The following is a 22142-nucleotide window of genomic DNA, read 5'->3' as shown; positions in this document are numbered from 1 at the left end:
TTTTACCAAAGATGGGAACCTAAAGTAGTGTCTTAAGCAATATTTTTCTGCTTGTGAGCCTTCCTAACTTCAAAACTTACATGTGAAAAACAGAGTTGAATCACTCTTTGTTGGGGAAAAGACTTGGAAAATTTCAAGTGCTTGAGTAAGCACATGCCAGCAAGACTGAAAGGTTTCTGTGTGCCACACAAACAAGCCTGTAAGACTCGGGAGAAAATGAGTGAAGAAATCCTGAGAGAGGAAAGCCAGGAGGAAGTTACAGAGAGTTACCAGCAGTAAGTTACAGAGAATTTAACAGAAGATAGTCCAAAGAGAAAATGTATTCATTTTGCTGAACTTTTCAAACTGCTGACATACAAGATTACCCAACTTGTAGACACTGATGTATGCATCTGGATTTTCTGTGTGCAGAGGAAATGTAAAAAGACAGAATTTAAGACCAAAACTAGGAACTTGGGTGTTATGAGACGGTAGAAAGGTAGTCTGAAGTATTTTAGGAATCCCAGTCTCAGCTTTGCAAATAAAGGTCATTTGAGGAAATCTGTTCCTGTTACATGTCCATATCTTTGAACTCGCTGATAGTCTTAAAATGGCCAGCTGACAAAGGGTTCCAGGGTGATCAACAGGATGTGGGATAATGTTAGGAAACTGGACACGGGTCTGGAGAAGGCAATCTGGCCTGCGGGCAGAGACAGGAGCCGAGGAGTCAAACACAGAAAAGATAAAATAAATATCGAGGATGCGCCGTCTGTTATCTCCTCCTCTGCAGGAATGTAGCGCTGGAGACAGGATTTCCATTTTGTTTATAGAAAAGAAAAAAAGGTAAGCAGGAAGCTGGACTCAACCCAGCAAGCTCCTCAGGCCGACTGGAGATAGAGACCCGCCAGGGTCCCCTTAGGTTGCTTAGGCCACCAAGCTGCAAACAGCACACCCGGGACGGCTACAGACACTCCTCGGGGATGCGGCTGTGCCAGCCTTGTGTGACCCACTGCGACCTGCTGTGACCGACCCGCTGTGACCCGCTGTGACCTGCTGTGACCTGCTGCGACCCGCTGCGACCTGCTATGACCGCTGTGACCTGCTGTGACCCGCTGTGACCCGTTGCAACCTGCTGCGACCTGCTGAGCGCAGTGACCGCTGTGACCCGTTGCGACCTGCTGCAACCCGCTGTGACCTGCTGTGACCTGCTGCAACCGGCTGTGACGGCTGTGACCTGCTGTGACCTCTGCAACCCGCTGTGACGGCTGTGACCTGCTGTGACCTGCTGTGACCTCTGCAACTCGCTGTGCCGGCTGTGACCTGCTGTGACCTGCTGTGACCGCTGTGACCGCTGTGACCTGCTGCAACCCGCTGTGCCGGCTGTGACCTGCTGTGACCGCTGTGACCGCTGTGACCTGCTGCAACCCGCTGTGCCGGCTGTGACCTGCTGTGACCTGCTGTGACCGCTGTGACCGCTGTGACCTGCTGCAACCCGCTGTGCCGGCTGTGACCTGCTGTGACCGCAGTGACCGCTGTGCCGGCTGCGACCCGCCGCAGGGCCCTTGGGCTCCCAGGAGGCCGCCCGAGACGATCTTCTGCGACGGCTGGTGTTTCCTTTTCCCCAAGGGGGCCCCCCTTCCCGCGGCCGGGTCGGGCCCGTCCTGCCCGGTACTGGGGTCCCCGCGCCCCTGCGGAGGCCGCGCCCGCCCCGCGCCCCGCGCCCCCGAGTCCCCGTTACCTGAAGCGTCTCGGAGATGGAGTCCGCCAGCGACAGGGCGAGGGGCACGGAGCTGCCGGAAACCAGGGCGAGCAGGACGCCGGTGCCGGCCGAGGCGCGGACGCTCAGCGACGCGTTCAGCTGCCAGGCGCCGGCCGCGGAGTCGGGGGCTGCGGCCGGACGGGGCGGCGTCAGCGCCCGGCACCGCCCTCCGCGGCCGCCGCCCCCCCGGGTCCGGGGTCCCCCCCCCCCCCCCCCCCCCCGCCCGGCTGTATGACCGAGGCACCGGCCGGCGGGAAGCCCGGGATGGAGCCGGCCCGGCCCTCCGACGGGGCCTCTGGACGGGCGCAGACACTAGGGGTTTCCCCCGTTGGTGCTCGCACGGCTTTCCCGGCGCCTCCGCCCACCCCCGCCCACCCCCGGCGAGCCGCGGCGCAGGCGCTGCTCCAGGTCCACGTCTGGGTGGAGCCCAAACCCGGCGCAGCGCCTCCGCCTCCGCCTCCGAGGGAGCCTCCGAGGGAGCGTTGGGCTCGGCCGCACGCGCCCGGCCCACAGGCATCTCCCCGCAAGCCCACCCGGCAGCTCCGGCGGCCGAGCTCTCCTTCCGGGGCCTCTGGGCCTCATCACAGTCCCTTTCTTTCCCTCCCTTGTTTTTCATCCCTTTTCCTCGCCACGGGGCTGACCGTCCCTCCCCCTGGAGTGCAGACTCTACGGGCCTCTGGCACCCCCTTGTTCTCCACACTAGTCACTCGACAGATACTTGAATTGATAGGTTTCCAAAGTAGTTTAATTCCTAAAAATATTGGGGCGTCTGGGTGGCTCAATCAATCGTCCAGCTTCACCTGGGGTCATGACCTCGGGGTCCTGGGATGGGGCCCCGCCTCCCGCTCCCTGCTCAGCGGGCAGCCTGCTCCTCCCTCTCCTTCTGCCCCTCCCCTGCTCGTGCCCTCTTTCTCTCAAAGAAAGAAATAAAATCTTGTAAAAATATATAACTTCGCATTTTGAGTGAAGTCTTCCTTATTTAATATGAAGTAATAGAAGACAATAGCCCAAATATCACTAGTAGGTTTTGAAAAGGTGAATGTGAATGGAGAAAATAATGTCCCCTTGACAAGATAACCTTCCATTTAGCCACACCTAATGCTATTACATTGTTCATTATAATCCTTTAATTCCCACCCAGGAAAGTGAAAAAAACGTATATATATATATATATATACACATATATATATAATCATTTTGAAATGAATAAATTTACTATAAGATATTAACAAATTCAAACTAAAATAAACATGCGAATGTACAGGAGTTATAATGTAAATTAAACATTAATTTAAAAGTAGGTCACTTTCAAGGTATCCATGAAATAACTACTTACGAAAATAATTTTTTCAGATACAGTATAACTCTTATTTTCATTTTCTTTTCAGAGTCTTTCCTTTGAACAAATTATTGTAGGCCTAGTTTTTTCCTATATTCAATCATGAACCCCAATTAAAACATTTTTTAAAAATAATCCTTCATATACAGACCTAAAGTTAAGGGCATTGGATTCCTTTACGTTAGGAACACAGTGCCTATATGCTCGGGATAGAAAAAAAAAAAAAAAAAAAAAGGAACACAGAAAGTACTAGTGTAAGATTCTTCCTTAAAGCTGTAGTAACACTTTTTTTAGACTGCAAAAACACACATTTAAAATGTAATTTTTCCTTAAAGCAGAGATATCAGATTAACATTAAATTTATAATGCAAAGTATTGGTAGCTCAAATGATGAACCCCTCAACAGAAAGAGGCAAAGAACCTAACAAGATAATTAAGATGTAGAAATAGCTAATAAACACATAGAGAGATCGTCAACTTCAGGAGAAATTGGGTTAATAATATTTAAAACCACAGGACTTAAGTTTTCAACTCTCAGATTGTAAATAACCCTCGCATACACTCTCTTACTCTGTTGGTAGAAGTATAAACTGATAAAACTCCTTTGGAAGCAAATCTAACCGAGCAGTAGGAACCACACATTTGCAAAGCCTTTGATGGACATAATCTAAGATTCCCTCCTATAGAATCAATCATATAAAGGTATAAAGATGTGTGACCAAGGGTATTATGGAAAAACTATCTGTAAAGACAAAAACCTGGGTGGGTCTGGCTCCTGTCCTGCTTAGACTATAGGAAACTGGAGAGAGCACCGCTCCCCAACCACCAGCACCACCACGAGGACCCCTTGTGTAGCCCCCGCGGCCCGCGGCCTGAGGGGAGGAGCGCAACCCGCAGGACGTGCACAGCCCATTGCTCCCGTGCCTTCTCGTGCCTTCTCTCGGCAACAAAGCCTTAGGGCTTGGGCGGAAGGCAACAAACCCTGTCGCCCTTGGCACACCTGCGGAGACTCGGTACATGGACAGGGCAGGGAACCTGGGAAGAACCAACCAACCAACCAACTGCCCTTTACCAAGAAGGAGCAGAAAAACATCCTGAGTCCTGAGCATTAGATCACCACCACCACCACCACCACCACCCCCCGCTGGCGGTTGGGAGGGGGCAATGAAAAGTTCACACCCTGAGGCCAAGGATCCAATACTTGCCAAAAACAGAATCTGTGTCAGAACATTCGAGAATGCTCCCCAGGCCCTGCCAACAAATGTTGAGTAACAGAGCATCTTCTGGGGTGCAGCAAGACCGGGGAGCGGCACGTGAAAACAGAGGCATGTCAGAAACATCACCTGAAGTCAAGGATACATCAGTCCTTAGGGAAACTCCTCTGGCAGCCAGTCGCCCTCACCAGCGCCAGGTGACGGCAGGGATGGCAAGGGCGCCGCGGCAGCCCAGCTCCCACCTCTCAGCTGTGGCTCCCAGCTCCCACCTCCCGGCTCCCAGCTCCCACCTCCCGGCTCCCACCTCCCAGCTGTGGCTCCCAGCACCCACCTCCTGGCTCCCACCTCCCGGCTCCCACCTCCCACCTCCCGGCTCCCACCTCCTGGCTCCCACCTCCCACCTCCCACCTCCCAGCTCCCACCTCCCAGCTCCTGGCTCCTGGCTCCTGGCTCCCACCTCTCAGCTGCAGCTCCCAGCTCCCAACACCCGCTCCCAGCTCCCACCTCTTGGCTCCGACTCCCACCTCCCGGCTCCCACCTCTCAGCTGCAGCTCCCAGCTCCCAGCTCCCGGCTCCCACCTCCCACCTCCCACCTCCCACCTCCCACCTCCCGGCTCCCACCTCCTACCTCCCAGCACCCACCTCCCGGCTCCCACCTCCCACCTCCCGGCTCCCAGCTCCCACTTCCCGGCTCCCACCTCCCAGCTGTGGCTCCCAGCACCCACCTCCTGGCTCCCACCTCCCGGCTCCCACCTCCCAGCTCCAACCTCCTGGCTCCCACCTCCCACCTCCCACCTCCCAGCTCCCACCTCCCGGCTCCCACCTCCCAGCTCCAACCTCCTGGCTCCCACCTCCCACCTCCCACCTCCCAGCTCCCACCTCCCAGCTCCTGGCTCCTGGCTCCCACCTCTCAGCTGCGGCTCCCAGCTCCCAACACCCGCTCCCAGCTCCCACCTCTTGGCTCCGACTCCCACCTCCCGGCTCCCACCTCTCAGCTGCAGCTCCCAGCTCCCAGCTCCCGGCTCCCGGCTCCCACCTCCCACCTCCCACCTCCCAGCTCCCACCTCCCGGCTCCCACCTCCCAGCTGTGGCTCCCACCTCCCACCTCCCGGCTCCCACCTCCTACCTCCCAGCACCCACCTCCCGGCTCCCACCTCCTACCTCCCAGCACCCACCTCCCGGCTCCCACCTCCCAGCTCCCACCTCCCGGCTCCCACCTCCTACCTCCCAGCACCCACCTCCCGGCTCCCACCTCCCGGCTCCCACCTCCTACCTCCCAGCACCCACCTCCCGGCTCCCACCTCCCACCTCCCACCTCCCACCTCCCACTCCCGGCTCCCACCTCCCAGCTGCCGGCTCTCACCTCCCGCCGAGACGCCCCGGCCCCGAGGCTCGGCCTCTCCGCCGCCGCCCGCCCGCCCGCTGGCCTCCAAACCAAAGGCGAGCGGTACGGAGGAAACCAGGAAAAGCAGCAGGTGGTGGAGGGACAAAGCAATCACGGAGACGCAGATACTGCCCCTCTGAGGAAGGGAACTTAAAACCGTGATGATTAATCAGTGGCAAGCGGGTCGAAAATGCGGACAGCATGTGCGATGAACAGATGGGAAACCTCAACAAAGGGGTGGACATTTTAAGAAACAATCAAATGAAAATGCTGGAAATGGAGATGAATCCTTTTGATGCATTCATCAGTAGACTCAACACTCTGAGAAATCAGTGGACCTTAAAATAGGTTAATTGCATTTACTTGCAATGAATCCCGTTATGTGCCATCAATCTTTTTTAAGATGATCTTTAAATAATAACATAAGCATATTCCACTACCTTTCCCCTCACTATACTGCAAAAATTTAACAACGAAATATATGACAATATGAATAAGCCTAACACCCTGCCTGGCACATAGTTAAGCATTCAATAATATTTACTGCAGGAACTATTGCTGTTTGTCAATGAAACAATTTGGTCATTAGTGAGAAAGAGAGAGACAAAATGAGAAGTCACTTACTATAATCTATGCCAAACACAGCCACTCCAGAACCAGGGTAGTAGGAGCCCTTCTCCACCGTGACGAGACAATGCTTATTCTGTTTTTCTTGAATAATTTCCTTTACTCCTGAAGCTCCTTGATTCATCAAATTCCAGCCTCGTATACATCCATCTAGACGAGGGTTAATCTAATGAATTAAAATATAGGTCAAGGAGTGCCTCTTCAACAAGTCAGACCCATAGGTGGCTTAATTGATTATAGATGCAGTTTCATGTAGAGGGAAAAAACCCTTTCTTTGATGCCATTTTAAAATATTTTAAGTATTTTGAATTTTATCTAATTTTTTAAGCTGCCCTTCAGAGGGACGGCTCTGATCAGCTACTGTGAGTTTATGCCATCCCAGGCTGCGACCCTAATGTTCAACCCCTTCAGCTCAACCTGCCTCTCCTCTATCATCCAGAAATAACTTTTCTGCTCTCAAGTTCCATATACACATCTAGCTGTGGCCCTGGGCTGTATATGGGTTTGTTTTGCCTCAGACACTGAGCCTCTTCAGGAACAAGAGTGTTTGGGCTCTTTAGTCTCCATCAGAGCAACCAGACAGACTCAAGACCCATAGTAGCCGTTTCATAAATAGTTTCTGAAAAATTTATTGTACTTTTAAATGTCTTGATTCATCCATTTCAAAGGAACAGATAGATGTATTCCCTCTGACATGGCTCAACTAATTCAGGTTTTACATCATATTGCAAAAATCTTTAAAAAGTGAAGGTAACCATGAATTGCCATGAGTAAAAAGATGGATATCAAATAGTAAATATTTAAGTTACATCAGCAAGTATAATTGACAGGCCCATGACTTCAAATAAAATTTTTAAGACTCCTCAAGGACAGTGCTTAGTCTCCTTCATGAAGCCTACTCCACAGTCAGCAGACAAACATCATATTCAGAAAGTCATCAATTATATATGACTTCAATTTATGATAGGCTGAAGTTATACTCCCAGCAAAGATTTTCTTTTTAAAGTTCCAGCTTTATATGCTATTTTATCTTCCAAATTTAAGTCCTAAAATAGACCCAAGAATATTCTTCGACCAGCTTCTACAAAATATTGTATTTTGGACTCGAATATATGCAATATATATTTGCAATAGGTGAATATGGACAGTAATCATGTTTACACACATTTGATGCTTGAGAATTGAAAAAAATCTACTTCCCCATGGGTAATGCTGGGCATTTAAATGGGCTCCAAAACACTACACTCATTTCCTTATTTCCTTAATATAATTTTAAGGATCACTATGTTATTTTTCCTTGTTCAATTCAAGTTGTCACAGTTAGTATATTCAACAAAATAACTCCTTCTGACTCTCAGAAAAAGACATCTTCAAATCTATTATTACAGGCAAGAGGAATTCACCCGTGATGAGTGGTATAAGCTTGGATCATTACCGGTCTAATGAGGACATTCTCCACTTTCCGAGGTAATCCTGCAAAATATACTTTAGTTTCTAGGAATCCATTTGAAGGCTTAAAAAGGCGTCCGGGTTTATTTATATTCATGACGGCTTCCTTAGCTATTTTTATACTAATACTGTATTCTAGTTCTTCCACAGAGACCTACAATTAAAAAGACAAAAATTCTATATGTTGGCAAATTGAGCTCCAATTAACAAATATACAAAAAAAAAGACAAAAATTATCAGGAATGCAAACATCACTGCATGTCATTTGAAATGCTAAGATTGAAAAATCCTGTTATTATTCAGGTGAATAATTTTTCAAAGCTATCATTTTAATGTAATTATTGATTTGTTGCAATCCATTGGAAAAGTCTGGTTATTATAAAGATGGTAAAAATGTGTTTTAAAGTGATAATTCTTGATTGAAAATTAAATGAACATCATATTTTAATGGAAAAACCTATAATATTGTTCTTTTGAATTTAAACATCCAATTATAATATACATATTTCAAATCCAATGTATCATAAAATTAAGGTTCTTTTTTTAAAGTGAGTCATTCTACAAAAATCTGAGAAAACTTTTAAGTGTTCTTATGTTGCACTTGTATGACAGTACACATATGGAATCAATAATGGAAATAAATTCTTACTATCAATTATGAGAAATCAGTACCTCTAGTATTTTGTCCATTACATACAGATTATATTTTATTTCAAAACTCAAAAGTAATTGAGGTCATAAGGAAGCACAACACATAAAGTTAAATTGAGTTTTTCCAATTTTGAAAGTAGTTTGTTTTTGTCTTTGTTTTAAGTAGGCTCCACGCCCAGCATGGGGCCCCACATGGGGCTTGAACTCCTGACCCTGAGATTAAGACCTGAGCTGAGATGGAGAGTCCGATGTCTAACTGATTGAGCCACCTCAGTACCCTGACAGTGGTATGGGTTTTTAGAAAAGATTGAAAGTGAGAGTCAACAGCAATTTAAAAAAAAAATTTTCCCAAAAAGGTGACTCAAAAAACCACTGCTGCAATGTCCTCATGCAAAACTACGTGTAGCGCCCAAAGTGCAAACTCTTTGTGTACTAATCAGCAGGCATGTTAAAGCGCTGCTACAGGAAGGGGAAAGCCGTGCTCCAAAGTAAGATGACTTTGATAGCATTTGCAGATTAAAGTCGGTCAATACTGTCTAGTCAATCAGAATCATTTTACTCGACTGTTCCTCCCTTGAAAGATGTTGAGTCAACCCCCAGGGCCTCCGGGGCCCCAGTCTCCCTTGCATCTCTACACTTCCTGCTCCTGCTCAGCCTACACTTCCTGCTCCTGCTCAGCCTCCTTTGCTGGCACCTCCTCTTCTTTCCAATGTCTGTAATGAGTCCAGAGCTCAGCCCAGACCTTTTCCCTCTAGTCACGCTAGTATTTTCAAATGAGGGCTCTCCTGCTCCATGTCAGGGCATTTGGAAACTTGGAGGGTAAGGGTGGTACTTTTAACTGTCGGAGTGGGTAGGATACCCAAGCTGACACTGCAAGATGCTGGACACTAATATGCAGGATAGTCATGCAAAATAAGGATTAAAATATTCAATATCCTGCAAACCTTCTGAACATCCCTACAGGATATGCATGCGGGGTAAACTCATGCTTATCTGAGTTGCTGTATATATGAACACAAAATATTTTTTGTGCCATTTCAGCATATTCCCTGAATTTTTCAAAAACAGAAATCTTGTAAACCAAGGGTAAATTGATGTTTGCTTTTGTTTGGGTCATTACCAAGAGTTTCTCACTATTTTGGAAAATTATTTTTACCAATGGCAATGCCATCTATGCACTTGAACTGTGGATACAACACCCAGCATAAGTCTTCATCTGCAGCTTTGGCATTATTCTACATATAGGAGCAAGCTTTGGCAAATATTGTACTTGACCATTTATGTGTCGAAATATCTATTCTTATAAACCACTTTCTTTTATTTCTTTGTATAATAATGAGAGCATTATACTGGTTTCTATCAGGAATATGCAAAAGTAGCTTAGGTTAATGATGCATTTCATTACAGGACAGTAAAGGAGCGGCCTGAAAATATGGGGCCATGTACGAGATAGAGTTTAGAACCACAGATTAACAATAAACAGTCTCCTGGCCTTTGAACCCCTCTTTATCCTGAATATTCAGAAGTTTTTATCTACTTTAAATTGAAGGCTGGACCTTAAAAGTATGTCCAGAATCTGCCCACTTCTCACCAGCCACTATCAACATTCTAGTCAGTGACGCCATCTTCTCTCCACTGAGATGACCCCGTTATCTGTCCTGTCCTTACTCTCTACTATCTGGTTTCCACAAAGCCATCATGTCCTGACTAGGATTACCTTTTAACAAACATGCAAATTAAATCATGTCACTTCTCAGCATTATCCAAGTCTTCCCTACTTAGTATAAACTCCAACTTCTCACTAGAGTCCCCATGACTCTACTTGGTCTTACTCCAGAACACATTTCTAACCTCATTTTCTACTCCCTCCCTTACTCCACTGCATCTCTACTAACCTTTATGTTGTTCCTCAAATAGAACAATCACCTCCTTCTCCCTGGTGCTCTATACTTGCTGTTCACATGGGCACAGCGTCATTTTCCCCACAGATTTCTCATGATTTGTGCCCTTATCTCCAGTCAGATGTAATCTCATCAGCAATGGCTTTCCTGAGTCCACATGCACACTCACCATCATCGCTCTCTACCCCGGACCTCGCTTTTGTTTTTTCCTCCTGGCACTAACCACGATCTGACATATCTATGTGTTGATGCAATCCGTGGTTTACATCTCACCCCTAGTATGCAAGCTTCACGAGAGCAGTGATTTTGTTTTACTCACTGTTGTAGCCGCGCTACCTAGAGGAAAGACTAGCACATAAAGTGCTCAATAAATATCTTACTGAATGAATAAAATTATGACACAAATTACAGATCTCCCACCAATATTAGAATCATATCCAAATATGAGATGTAATAATGACTTATATCGATATTTATTTCTACGGTTTATAGCCGTTTTAATTACTTAACAATTACATGCATTCTACTTAATCTGAATTACAAAACGATTCTACATTTTAATTTCTTATTTTTAAAGTATTTTATTTGAAATTTTTAAATTATTTAAAATTCTGAAACAACTGCCATCAACTGAATAGTCCACTTTATAGATTAATTTAACCTAACTGTCAATTATAATGTTTACTTAAAATATGCATTTGAGATAATTTTTTTTTTAGATTTTATTTATTTATTCATGAGAGACACAGAGAGAGGTGGAGGGAGAAACAGGTTCCCTGAGGGGTGCCCGATGTGGGACTCGATCCCAGGACCCCATGGTCATGACCTGAGCCAAAAGCAGATGCTCAACCACTGAGCCACCCAGATGCCCTTAAATTAAGATTTTTTTTTTTTTAAAGAAAGCCAGCACAAAATTTATGACCAGATTAAAGTTTTTCTCTGACTTGCTTATTTTTCTTAAATTTTTAATGTCAAGTTGTATTCAGCTTATATGGGGAAATTTTAATTAAAATATGGGCGTATCAAAAAAAATATGGGCGTATCATTAAATAACAGTTTCTTTCTAACAAGGATCATGAGCACAGGAGACAAAATGTGTGGAACTGAACAGCTGCCTTCTCTCCAGCCCAGAATCCTGCCTTTAACATATCGTTCATGGAGAATTCATTAGTAAACACTACCTGCAACTCAAGATGTTAGCCTCATAGGTAAATATTTACCTTCTTTATATATATTCTGTGTTGCCTAAAATGTATCCAAGTTCTCCTCCAAACAGATAACATTTTCAATTTGTGTCAATCAAAAAATTTTCTATTTGCTCTATTTTGCTGAAAAAGTGATCTTAGTGACTTTTAGATAGGTGATTTGGGTGTATTGGGCAATAAAAAGCATTCTTCAGTACACTGGAGGGATAGCTGTACGCACCGAACATTCCACATATAGATGTAGCACAGGAAAGAGGCAGGGCAAAGCTACACACACTAAGAGAGCACATGAAGAAGCCTGAGAACTCTAGTGATTACTCACAATTGCATCTGATCCCATGAAGACACTCTTCCGTTAAGAGTCAAGAATCCAAAATCTATGGCTATCAAAGGATGAATAGCCCCATTTTTGGCCAACCACATCTGTGCCCAACGGTGCTTTATTATTACCTGTGCTGTAATGAGTTCACATTATGCTGTATTAGCTCCTAAGCCGTGAGGTACTCAGTAAGCTGGAGAGCAAGAAGCATCTCTTGCCATGGTTCTAGCTCCCTGAACTCAGGAATTTAGGCTTTTAAAAAGTGCTCAACTAAAAGCTTATTGAATATATGAGTGGATGAGTGAGTAAATAAAGAAATGAAATAATTCAGTGATAGCTTCACGTGTCTTCTCAATATGGACCTCTTGGCAGGTCTCACAGGCATAGGAAGTGTCTTTTCTGGGTACCACCTGGTAAGGTGAAGCTGGTCACTCAAAAATCACCTGCTGAAAGTAGCAATAACTGTTGCAGAAAAGAATTTTCCCCATTATTGACTAGCAGTAATTCTTCTTTGTGAAAAATTCCATTTAGGCTCATTTTTAGGGGTTATGTAAAAATGTCCATCTCTAAGCACTCTAATTGGTTCTAGCTAGTATATACTCTTTGTACAGGTTGATTATCTATATGCTAACATTTAAAATTGAATTAATCACTATAGTCTTACTCTTACTATGTATATTTCTACATTGCTATGTGTTTTTCTCTTTCATTTAAAAAATATCAGTGGCTACTCAGTGTGGCTGTCCTTGGTCAGTGGTACCTGTGCATGAGATGTTATGCCTGCTAATGATCCCTAACCTACGGGAGAGACCTCAATAACTGCCATTTAAAATGGTAAAGGGATCCCCGGGTGGCTCAGTGGTTTGGCGCCTGCCTTCTGCCCAGGACACGATCCTGGAGACCCAGGATCGAGTCCCGCATCGGGCTCCCTGCATGGAGCCTGCTTCTCCCTCTGCCTGTGTCTCTGCCTCTCTATCTCTCTCTCTCTCTCTGTGTCTGTCATGAATAATTAAATAAAATCTTTAAAAATAAAATAAAAAGGTAACAAGTTAAAGACAGAGCAATCCAAGCAAATACCTGAAAACAATTTAAGTTACAGGAAATCCTAGATATACTAGGTGAGGTCATCATTTATCAGAGGCTGTTTCAAGGATTTACACTGTGGGGTATGCTTCGTACAACATCAAATAAACCTAGGTCTGTTTGATTTGGTATCAGTATAAACATAGATTATTAATGATGTTAAACAAACTGTATCAAAGTGGGATGTTACTGGTAAAATCCACAAAACCTACCGTATTCCACAGCCCATTATTAATAGCCTTGCCTCCAGTTGTGATTTTGGTTGTAAATTCATTCTTAAACTGAATTTCAATTTTTCCATCACGAAGCGCAATCAGGAACCAAGCCGAGCGGTCAAGAGATTCCGCATACAGGATAACACCTTCTGAATCGTATGTCCGGAAATCAAATTCAGCTGAAAATCTAAATAATGGAAAAAGAGAGTCTTATCAGAGAAATATGGGATGCTCAATGTCTATTCTTTTCCTCTTGTACTAGCAAACAGCAATATGCTGAAAGAGCCAAGCATTTCTTTCTTTCCTGAGACTAATAAAAGAGCAGGGGAGAATTAAACTGTTCATGGGTTCTCTCTGGTTCCATGTGTGTTTAAAATCAAGTTAGTATTTTTTTTCTTGCTTATTCTTGGAGTCCTGTTCCCCTGTGAACAGATACTTTGGTAATTTTTCTTTTCTTTTTTTTTTTTTTTTTTTTTTGGCATTTGTTTTTAAGGCACTCTTTTAAATGCTGGAACTCCCACATGTACAAGTACCAGATCTATCTCTCCTGGAGCTTTCTATATAATCTGACATTAAGATTCCTTTCTTTTTTTTCCTGTGTCAGTAAGTCAGTAGTAAAAGCTGTTACAATTTCATGATTGGTTTATACACCAAAAGGCCCATTTTCCCTATAATTTCATATATGTCAGGAAGGACTCTCTCACAGAGATATACAAGACGGCGTCTGGATGACTACAAACATAATTAAGCCTTCATATGTGGTAAGAAAAGCCAAAAACTTTAAAATAGATCTGTTAGCTTGATTTCAAAAGCTCTCCAAAATTCTAATTGTATGAATCACTATATGAGAGCACATGCAAGGACAGCTTAAAACGTATCATCTAGCCACGTTCTGGGTGTATCAGATATTCTGGCAATATCTGTCGCTATTAAGACTCTGGATATATATGTAACTATTACAAGGGAAGAAATATCTTAGAAACACTGGATTAAAAAAATCACATGTATTGATCAGTGCCCTATGACACTGTAATGAGAATCAGTATTGATATTTCCAAGAAACCAGTAAATCAAAGTGATTGAAAAAAGACAAACAGGGAATAGAAACATAGTTGTATAACTATTAGTCACTTCAGTTAAGCTACAATAAAGATAATTTAAGGTAAAAAGTCAGGATTTCGGATAATTGCCAAGGCAGGCAAGGAAGAAAGGGCTATGGGAACACCTCTACCTACAAGTAATAGTAATAGGGGCACCATATGCAATGGGAATAGATTTAACTTTAAATGGAACAAAGAAAGGCTGATAAAATAAATTTTTTAATCTTTAGAATTCCAAGGAACATTTTAAAGATATTATGTGGAGTAAAGTATATTGGACAGATAACAATGTAGTAGTAATTTACGGAGCTAAGATTATTTTAGAAGGTTTTTTGGTGGGGTTTTTTTTTTTTTTTTTGGTGTTTTTCTGTTTGTTTGTTTTTTCCTTAGGATAAGGACCTCTATTCGCATAACCACCACATTTTGCTGATGTCAAGCACATATTATCTTGTCAAAACCCAAATCTGTGTATGCTCACAATCCTCCAAAAGTTGATCATATAACAGAGATAATTTCCTTCTCTTTGCAAAATCATGCTAAACCAGTAACACAAAGAGTTCTGTTCTGCATTCTTTCTGTCTAGAATACATCAGCATACATTGGGGAAGAATTCATTCTTTTTCTGAAGTTTCGTAGAATGAAAAAGAAGAGTGAATTTGTTAACTTTAGGATAGGATAAGTATTTCATCCTTGGAAACAGAGCTGAAGGAATTTGCAGAAAAAGGGGGAAGAAAGCAACAAAGCACCAGCTCTTCTTTGTGTTGCTTACTAGGTGGCACTTTGTACAAAATTCATCAAGCTGTACATTCAACATACATGTATATTTCTGTATGTGTATCTATATCATACTTCAATAAAAAGCTTAAAATAAATAAGGAACAAATAAGTAAATACTGAAAAAAATAATTATTTAGTCTATTTGATCCAATGTTAGAGCCCAAACTATTGTGAATTATCAGAACAGAATCCCCCTGAACAGGCCTAAAAATGTGCAATTATTGACCTTTTTCCGCTCTCATTCTCATTATTCTCTTAGCAAGGGAATGTTGTCTCCAGTCTGTCACTAGACAATATTATCTGCTCTGAGTTGTTAAAAGGGAAAACCAGGTCTTGGTGGATAAGAACATTGAAGGAGCACAATCACATCAGTGAATCTTAGAATACAATTCAATGTTCCGTAATGATGTGATTTCTATGAATTTAGTCGAATTATTTAATGAATAATCATTCATATACCTAATGAATTAAGTTGTATGTGTGCGTGCTTATCTAATTAAAATATTTTAAAATATAGACTTTATAATCAGTCGCAAATACATTTCCTTTCCATTATTCCTACAAAATTCCAATGTCTTTTTTCTAGTTCCAACCATGTATGACTCTGAGAAAATTTGATAATTAAAGTAAAATCATGATTCTAAAATACAATTACTCTTTCCCTGGAGGCAACTTAATGGTAGGAATAACAGACAAGGTACTCAGTCAACTAAAATCTTGTGATGTGTTTCTTTGAAATACCACCTAAGCAATCTTATGAATTTTCCTTAATAATTATGAATATAACTATATTATAAAAGCAATGCCTTGAGTATTTTCTCATTACTTGGTTTCTATAACATGAATGAAGAAGGAAGGAAATGTCACAAATGTATTAAATCTACTTTCCCAACTTAAGTATGTATTCACTAGAAAAGGAAGAAGGACTTATTAAAACGATCATTGGAGAAGGTCAGCCTAGAACAACCCAAATGATTCTAGCATGAAAATTACAGGTGTGAAGGAGTAAATTAACTTTAGGGTTCCCCAAATCATCTGATTGATAATATCCCCTAAATTACCTAATTGAAAATGCAATTTCATACATTTCCAACCTTTTCCGTCCCTTCTACCCTTACCCGCTCACCTCTAGAGATTACCATTGACATTGGTAGCTCACCTGGTGATTTCCGGCAAACGAAATTTTAAATATAAAACCACCCCTACAAATTGCTCTGCCAGGTAAAGTAATTCATAATTCTTGTCGAGGTTCAAGGGCAGGCACACTGGAACAGCCTGGGGGAAAGGAAACAGAAGAAACAAAACACGTAGGTTATTGCCTGCTGTTTGTGTCAGGTTACACACCCTTTCTCTGATTCCTAGTGGTCTTGTCAAACGTATCCTCTGTGATATATTAAATAAAGAACACCCTTGTAAAGCAGCATCCTTTACTTCCTTACATAGTCCATCAGGATAACCTCCCAGAACACAAGTTTTCAAAAGTCTTGCTCCATGTGTGTGGCTTATATTTTTGTCGTTATTTCCCTTGCAAACCTCAGCCCAAACCCAACCTTCTTCTTCCAGTAACATGTCTCTCCTTAATTAACTGCGGTTCTGATGCTTTCTAAGAATTACACTGGAAAAAAATGTCAGAGTCAGAAAGCATGGAAGAATCAGTACATTCACTCATTCATTTATTATGACAAATTTTCTGAGCAAAAACGTATCATCCAGATAATGGAGTGAGGTAGGGAAGCCGAAGGGACTCTATTTGAGAAAGACCACATCTCTGCTGTTCCTTGCTCAGCCCTATTTACTCACATTCTAGATTTCACCTTGCATCTGTGTCAAAACCAAAGAAGCTATGTTCCCTCTCCAGGGGGGAAACAAGAAAGCTAATCATTCTCCGAGTTTTGTCCTAGGCCCCCAAACACCTGATAACATCTAAGAAGAGGCCGGATCCCAAACATGTCCCAGGACCTCAGCTGACACTGGCATCAATACCCCCTACCTTCGATGATTTATAAAATAACACCTATTATTCACCTATTATTTGCCTTTGATTGGACCTACCCTGGATTCCTGAAGGAGCACGTACCCTGGATCCCTTTGCTATACAAACCCCTAGCCCTAAATCATGGAGAAAGTCACTCTCTTTTCCTTTCTGAGGCCCCCAGACTCTCTGTCTGCTCTACCGTGTCATTCACACTATCCAATAAACTCCACTTTCACTTTCTCTGGCTCGCATCTGATTTCTATCCCGTGGGAAGCCCAGGAAACTGGTCTTGGCTGGTCCTGTGGGAACGCCCCCACCCCACCTCCCCAGGTTCTCGGACTCAGCCTGCCTTGTATCAAAGGCAACGCGGGAAAACCTAGATGGGATAAAGATAAATTAAGGTATCTCGTTGGTCTCCAAGGAATATACAGAAGAAAAGAAATAATTTAGAGTCATTTAGTATCAAGGATTTTTTTTTCTAAGAGTAAAATCAAACATTAAAACAGAAAGCTTTTCCGGGATCCCTGGGTGGCTCAGCCGCCGCCTTTGGCCCCAGGCGTTATCCCGGAGACCTGGGGTCGAGTCCCGCGTTGGGCTCCCTGCATGGGGCCTGCTTCCCCCTCTGCTTGTGTCTCTGCCTCTCTCTCTCTCTCTGTGTCTCTCATGAATAAATAAATAAAAATATTTTAAAAAGAATAAAAAATAATTTTAAAAAACCCAGAAAGCTTTTTAGGGATAAGCTTGGGCGTCCACAGCGGGATATTCAGCGGGGTGCTGTGTGTGCGGCACTGTACTAACTCAGGTCCAGAAACAACATCTCTCATTTCCTCTCAAAACTTCAATAAACCTCTTCTAAGGTGGATGGTGATGTGTAACCACTACAAATACTAAAATAACAAAAGACTAAATTACAAAAGAGACATTCGCACAGCATGACATTCATTTCAGTACAATAGAAGTTACCACATATGCCAACCATCTCGCCTTACCTTCCTTACCAAGTCAGGAGCATTTATTGAATGTTACACTTTTGGGCATACACGGTTTTGTCCTAGTAACGAATACAGAGGCATGTGGATACTCATGATTAAATCACTGTTTACGTCATTTTTGTCTTGTTTTTTACTGACTCATAATCCTATAACATTTTACCCTCACTTGTAAAAAGGAATCCAAGAGTTGCCCTAGATTCACTAACACATGATCCTTATTTAGGGAGAAAAAAGTTTCAGGTGTTGACCTATTTATTTCAATGAAGGAAAAACCACCCCCCACATTCAATTCCTAGTCGATTATGAATTAAATCCAAGTAACTAAAAGCAAGTTTGAGAGACACAGATTAACAAAATCAACCTCTATGAATTTTGATATACTTAATCCCCAGTAAATCCTACTCTGACAGTTATTTCCACCTGAGAGTTTATGAGTGCTCTTGCAAGTGCTAACATGCCAAAGTGCAATCAAACCTGTCAGAGTAGGATAAAGAAAAGTACACATACGAAAATGTTCCCGCTGGTTTCTATGTGAGTTTTTTTCCTCACAAAGAGAAGTACAAATCTTAACTTTTCTTAATTTCTTGAATAAAAATGCACAATGTATTTTGTAAATGTACAGGCTATACAGATGAGCCCTTTCTGAACTATGAACCTGCAGTCTTTTTTTAACCTAGTCACTAATTATCCCCAATATGTATAGCTTACATGACCAAAATTAGTAAATAGATTGACTCATAGCCTGCTAGACTTAGAGCAATTACCATGGAGCATCTGTATTTTCCTGGGGCACGTGGGTGGCTCGGTCTGATTCTTGATTTCGACTCAGGTCACGATCTCGGGTCGTGAGGTCGAGCCCCTTGTGGGGCTCCATGCCCAGTGGGAAATCAGATTTTTTCTTTCCCTCTCTCTTTGCCCCTCCCGCACTCATTCTCTCTTAATCTCTCTCATTCAAAATAAATAAATAAATCTTTAAAAAAAAAAAACCCTTTCAAACAAAAGAACATCTCTATTTTCCTGACTCACCTCGGCTATGTGGAAATAAGTACCCCAGTCTCTCCATTTAGAAAAGACATGGGAAGTTTATCATTACAAAATGTTACCTCACAGCTCTTGTGATCTTGGGCGAGTTTGAATCCTTTTCTCCCATCACAGTAACAAGAGTAACCTCCAGGGTAGTTGACACAAAGTTGAGCACACAGGTTCTCAGAGCATTCGTCCACATCTGGGGTAAAAGAGAACATAAATCTTATTATCTTCTGAATATCCAATCCAATAGGAGTATTCTGATTTTAGTAAAAGATGATCAGTGACAATGGAGGCACCTGGGTGGCTCAGTGGGTCAAGCATCAGACACTTATTTCAGCTCAGGCCATGAGCTCAGGGTGGGGAGATGGAGCCTCGCATCTTGCTCCATGCTCACGTGGTGTTGGCTGAGATTTTTCTCCCTCTCCCTCTGTCCTCCCCTGCGCTTGTGTTTGCTCGCTCTCTCCCAAATAAATTAAATAAATAATCATCAGTGATTATAATAGGTTCTCAGTAAAAGAAATCTCTGAATAACATGAACTCATATTTCAACGTGTGGCATGGAAATTTAAATGAGTTGCAAGTGTAATTTCTATCTATTTACACAAGTCAAGCAACAAATTTTGATGTAGAACTTTCCATACTAAATAATTAATAAAAATATCCCAACTATACAGCATATCCCAACTATGGAATATGCTATGTATCCCAATTATTCCATACTAAATGAGTAATAAAAAATATCTCAACTATCTATTTACACAAGTCAAACAACAAATGTTAATGTATAACTTTCCATACTAAGTAAATAATAAAAATATCCCAAATATACTAATAATTAATAAGAATATCCCAACTATAAATTTTCCAATTTCTGAATTTGAAGGAAAAAAGACTGAGCGTCTCAAGGCAACCATCATTTCTAACTACATGAATTCCACTGAGACTGCCTCCCAGTTGTTTGCTTTGATGAAAAGAAAGGGAAGGAAGAGGAGAGGAGAGGGGGAGGGGGAGGGGGAGGAGGAAGACAGAGGGGAAGAGAGAGGAAGGGGAAAAAAATCCCTCTTAACTGAAGGTTAATATAATCAGGTATTATGTAATATCAAGAACCTTCGACATTCCATAATGCAGTGACCGGTAGTGACAATAAATTTAAGGACATATCTTTATTTCTTATCATTTAAAAAAGAAAAACAAAACCCCTATACTGTGAAATCTTCTAGATAGCCCTGTCCTCACTCCATATTTTGAGAAAATCATCCTTGAAAAGTTGTAATAACATGCTCCAGCTAGTCTACTTCAGAGCTACATGACATCCTTGATATTTTCAATGAATGCACCCTGAGATCCTTGAAAATTTGCAAGTACATAAATGCATAATTTGTAGCATATAAATTCCCCCCATTAAATGCCCTAAAGTACAACTCCAAAATTAATGATCTCTTAGCATTAAAATTAAATTGCAGATAGTTAACACAATATGAATATTGTACCTATGTGTCATACACACAGCCCTTAAAAACAAAATCTGTCATTCACTGAATAAAAACTACAATATACATGATCAAGTTGGCTAAAACAAATCTGAATATTACCACAGTAATTTCTTTTTTTTTTTTTAAGATTTTATTTATTTATTCATGAGAGACAGAGAGAGAGAAGCAGAGACACAGGCAGAGGGAGAAGCAGGCTCCGTGCAGGGAGCGCGACGTGGGACTCGACCCCGGGTCTCCAGCATCACACCCTGGGCTGAAGGCGGCGCTAAACCACTGAGCCACCCAGGCTGCCCTACCACAGTAATTTCTATCTAGAGTTGTGGGAGAACAGAAATGGTGTGTGGAGGGAATATTTTTTGGTGATTGCACAGGAGGTAAAACTTCAAAATATCAAGAGAAGGAGATACATTCGAAAAAAAAACCTATTCTAAAATTACTATTGATTTAGGCAAATTCATAGAGACAGAAATTAGATTAAAGGTTATCACCCAAAAAGTAGATAGAAACAGAAAGTAGATGAGAGTTTGGGAGAGGGAGGAGGGGTAATTTATTGCTTAATGGTTACAGAGTTCTGTTTGGGATGATGAAAAACTTTGGAGAGAGATAGCAGTAATGACTCCATAATCATGTGAAAGTAATTAATGGCACTGAATTATACCCTTAAAAATGGTTAAAAGGGTACATTACATCATATACATGAATGTAGTATGTATATTCATATATATATATATTCCCATATTAGAAAATCACTATTGATTTGATTAGTTTTAGTTATGATAATTGAATTTATTTTTTAAAAAAACTTAAAGGAGGGCAGCCCAGGCGGCTCAGGGGTTTAGTGCTGCCTTTAGCCCACGGCATGATCCTGGAGACCCGGGATCAAGTCCCACGTAGGGCTCCCTGCATGGAGCCTGCTTCTCCCTCTGCCTGTGTCTCTGCCTCTCTTTCTCTCTTTCTCATTAATAAAAAAATAAAATCTTAAAAAAAAAAAAAAAACTTAAAAGAGGACATGAGGTAATTTGTGTCTATGATTAAAAAAATATATATCCCTTTAATACCTCTATGCCAGCCGAGTCACACCCAGCAGCACTCCTCGGCCTAAAGGAGTCCAAAGGGCTCCCTCAAATCCACGGCACTGACAGTACTAATCAATAATTCTCAAATTTCTAGAGCTCGGCTGTTGTTCAAATATGATGAGATTTTTCTTTTGTATGTATTTTTTTTAAATTTTTTAATTTATTTATGATAGTCTCACAGAGAGAGAGAGGGGCAGAGACACAGGCAGAGGGAGAAGCAGGCTCCATGCACCGGGAGCCCGACGTGGGACTTGATCCCGGGTCTCCAGGATCGCGCCCTGGGCCAAAGGCAGGCGCCAAACCGCTGCACCACCCAGGGATCCCTCTTTTGTATGTATTTAATTACAACAGAACTATATGATTTATTTAAGAATAAATGACACACTGATCCAGGCACAGAAAATCATCAAAAAGCTGGGTATAAAACCAGAAGGTTTCAAACCATTCGCGTTACACCCATGTGATTTTTAAACTTGTTTTCTTTTTGTACATGTGTTTTTCCTTCCAGGTTGAAATTCTTTTCATCTTTGAATATGGTTTAAACAATGAGAAGGTACGTTTATCTGGCTTTTATC

General features: G+C 42.4%; 1 protein-coding gene across 1 annotated transcript in view; it reads right to left on the bottom strand.

The window, feature by feature from the left end:
- The window catches only part of PROS1 (protein S), a 63483-nt gene that overhangs the window by 3790 nt on the left and 37551 nt on the right, over window positions 1-22142 (bottom strand). The window contains exons 8-13 of the mRNA XM_077884212.1: window positions 19073-19194; window positions 16162-16277; window positions 13123-13312; window positions 7738-7905; window positions 6300-6468; window positions 1718-1866 (exon numbers count right to left, since the gene is read on the bottom strand). Coding sequence (XP_077740338.1) covers window positions 1718-1866; window positions 6300-6468; window positions 7738-7905; window positions 13123-13312; window positions 16162-16277; window positions 19073-19194 — 914 coding nt within the window. The remainder of the gene's footprint in view (window positions 1-1717; window positions 1867-6299; window positions 6469-7737; window positions 7906-13122; window positions 13313-16161; window positions 16278-19072; window positions 19195-22142) is intronic.

The sequence above is a fragment of the Canis aureus genome, chromosome 35, assembly GCF_053574225.1.
Source record: "Canis aureus isolate CA01 chromosome 35, VMU_Caureus_v.1.0, whole genome shotgun sequence".
Taxonomy (NCBI): Eukaryota; Metazoa; Chordata; class Mammalia; order Carnivora; family Canidae; genus Canis; species Canis aureus.
The sequence above is the reverse complement of the archived record's forward strand: the minus strand, read 5'-3'. Positions and strand labels throughout refer to the sequence as shown.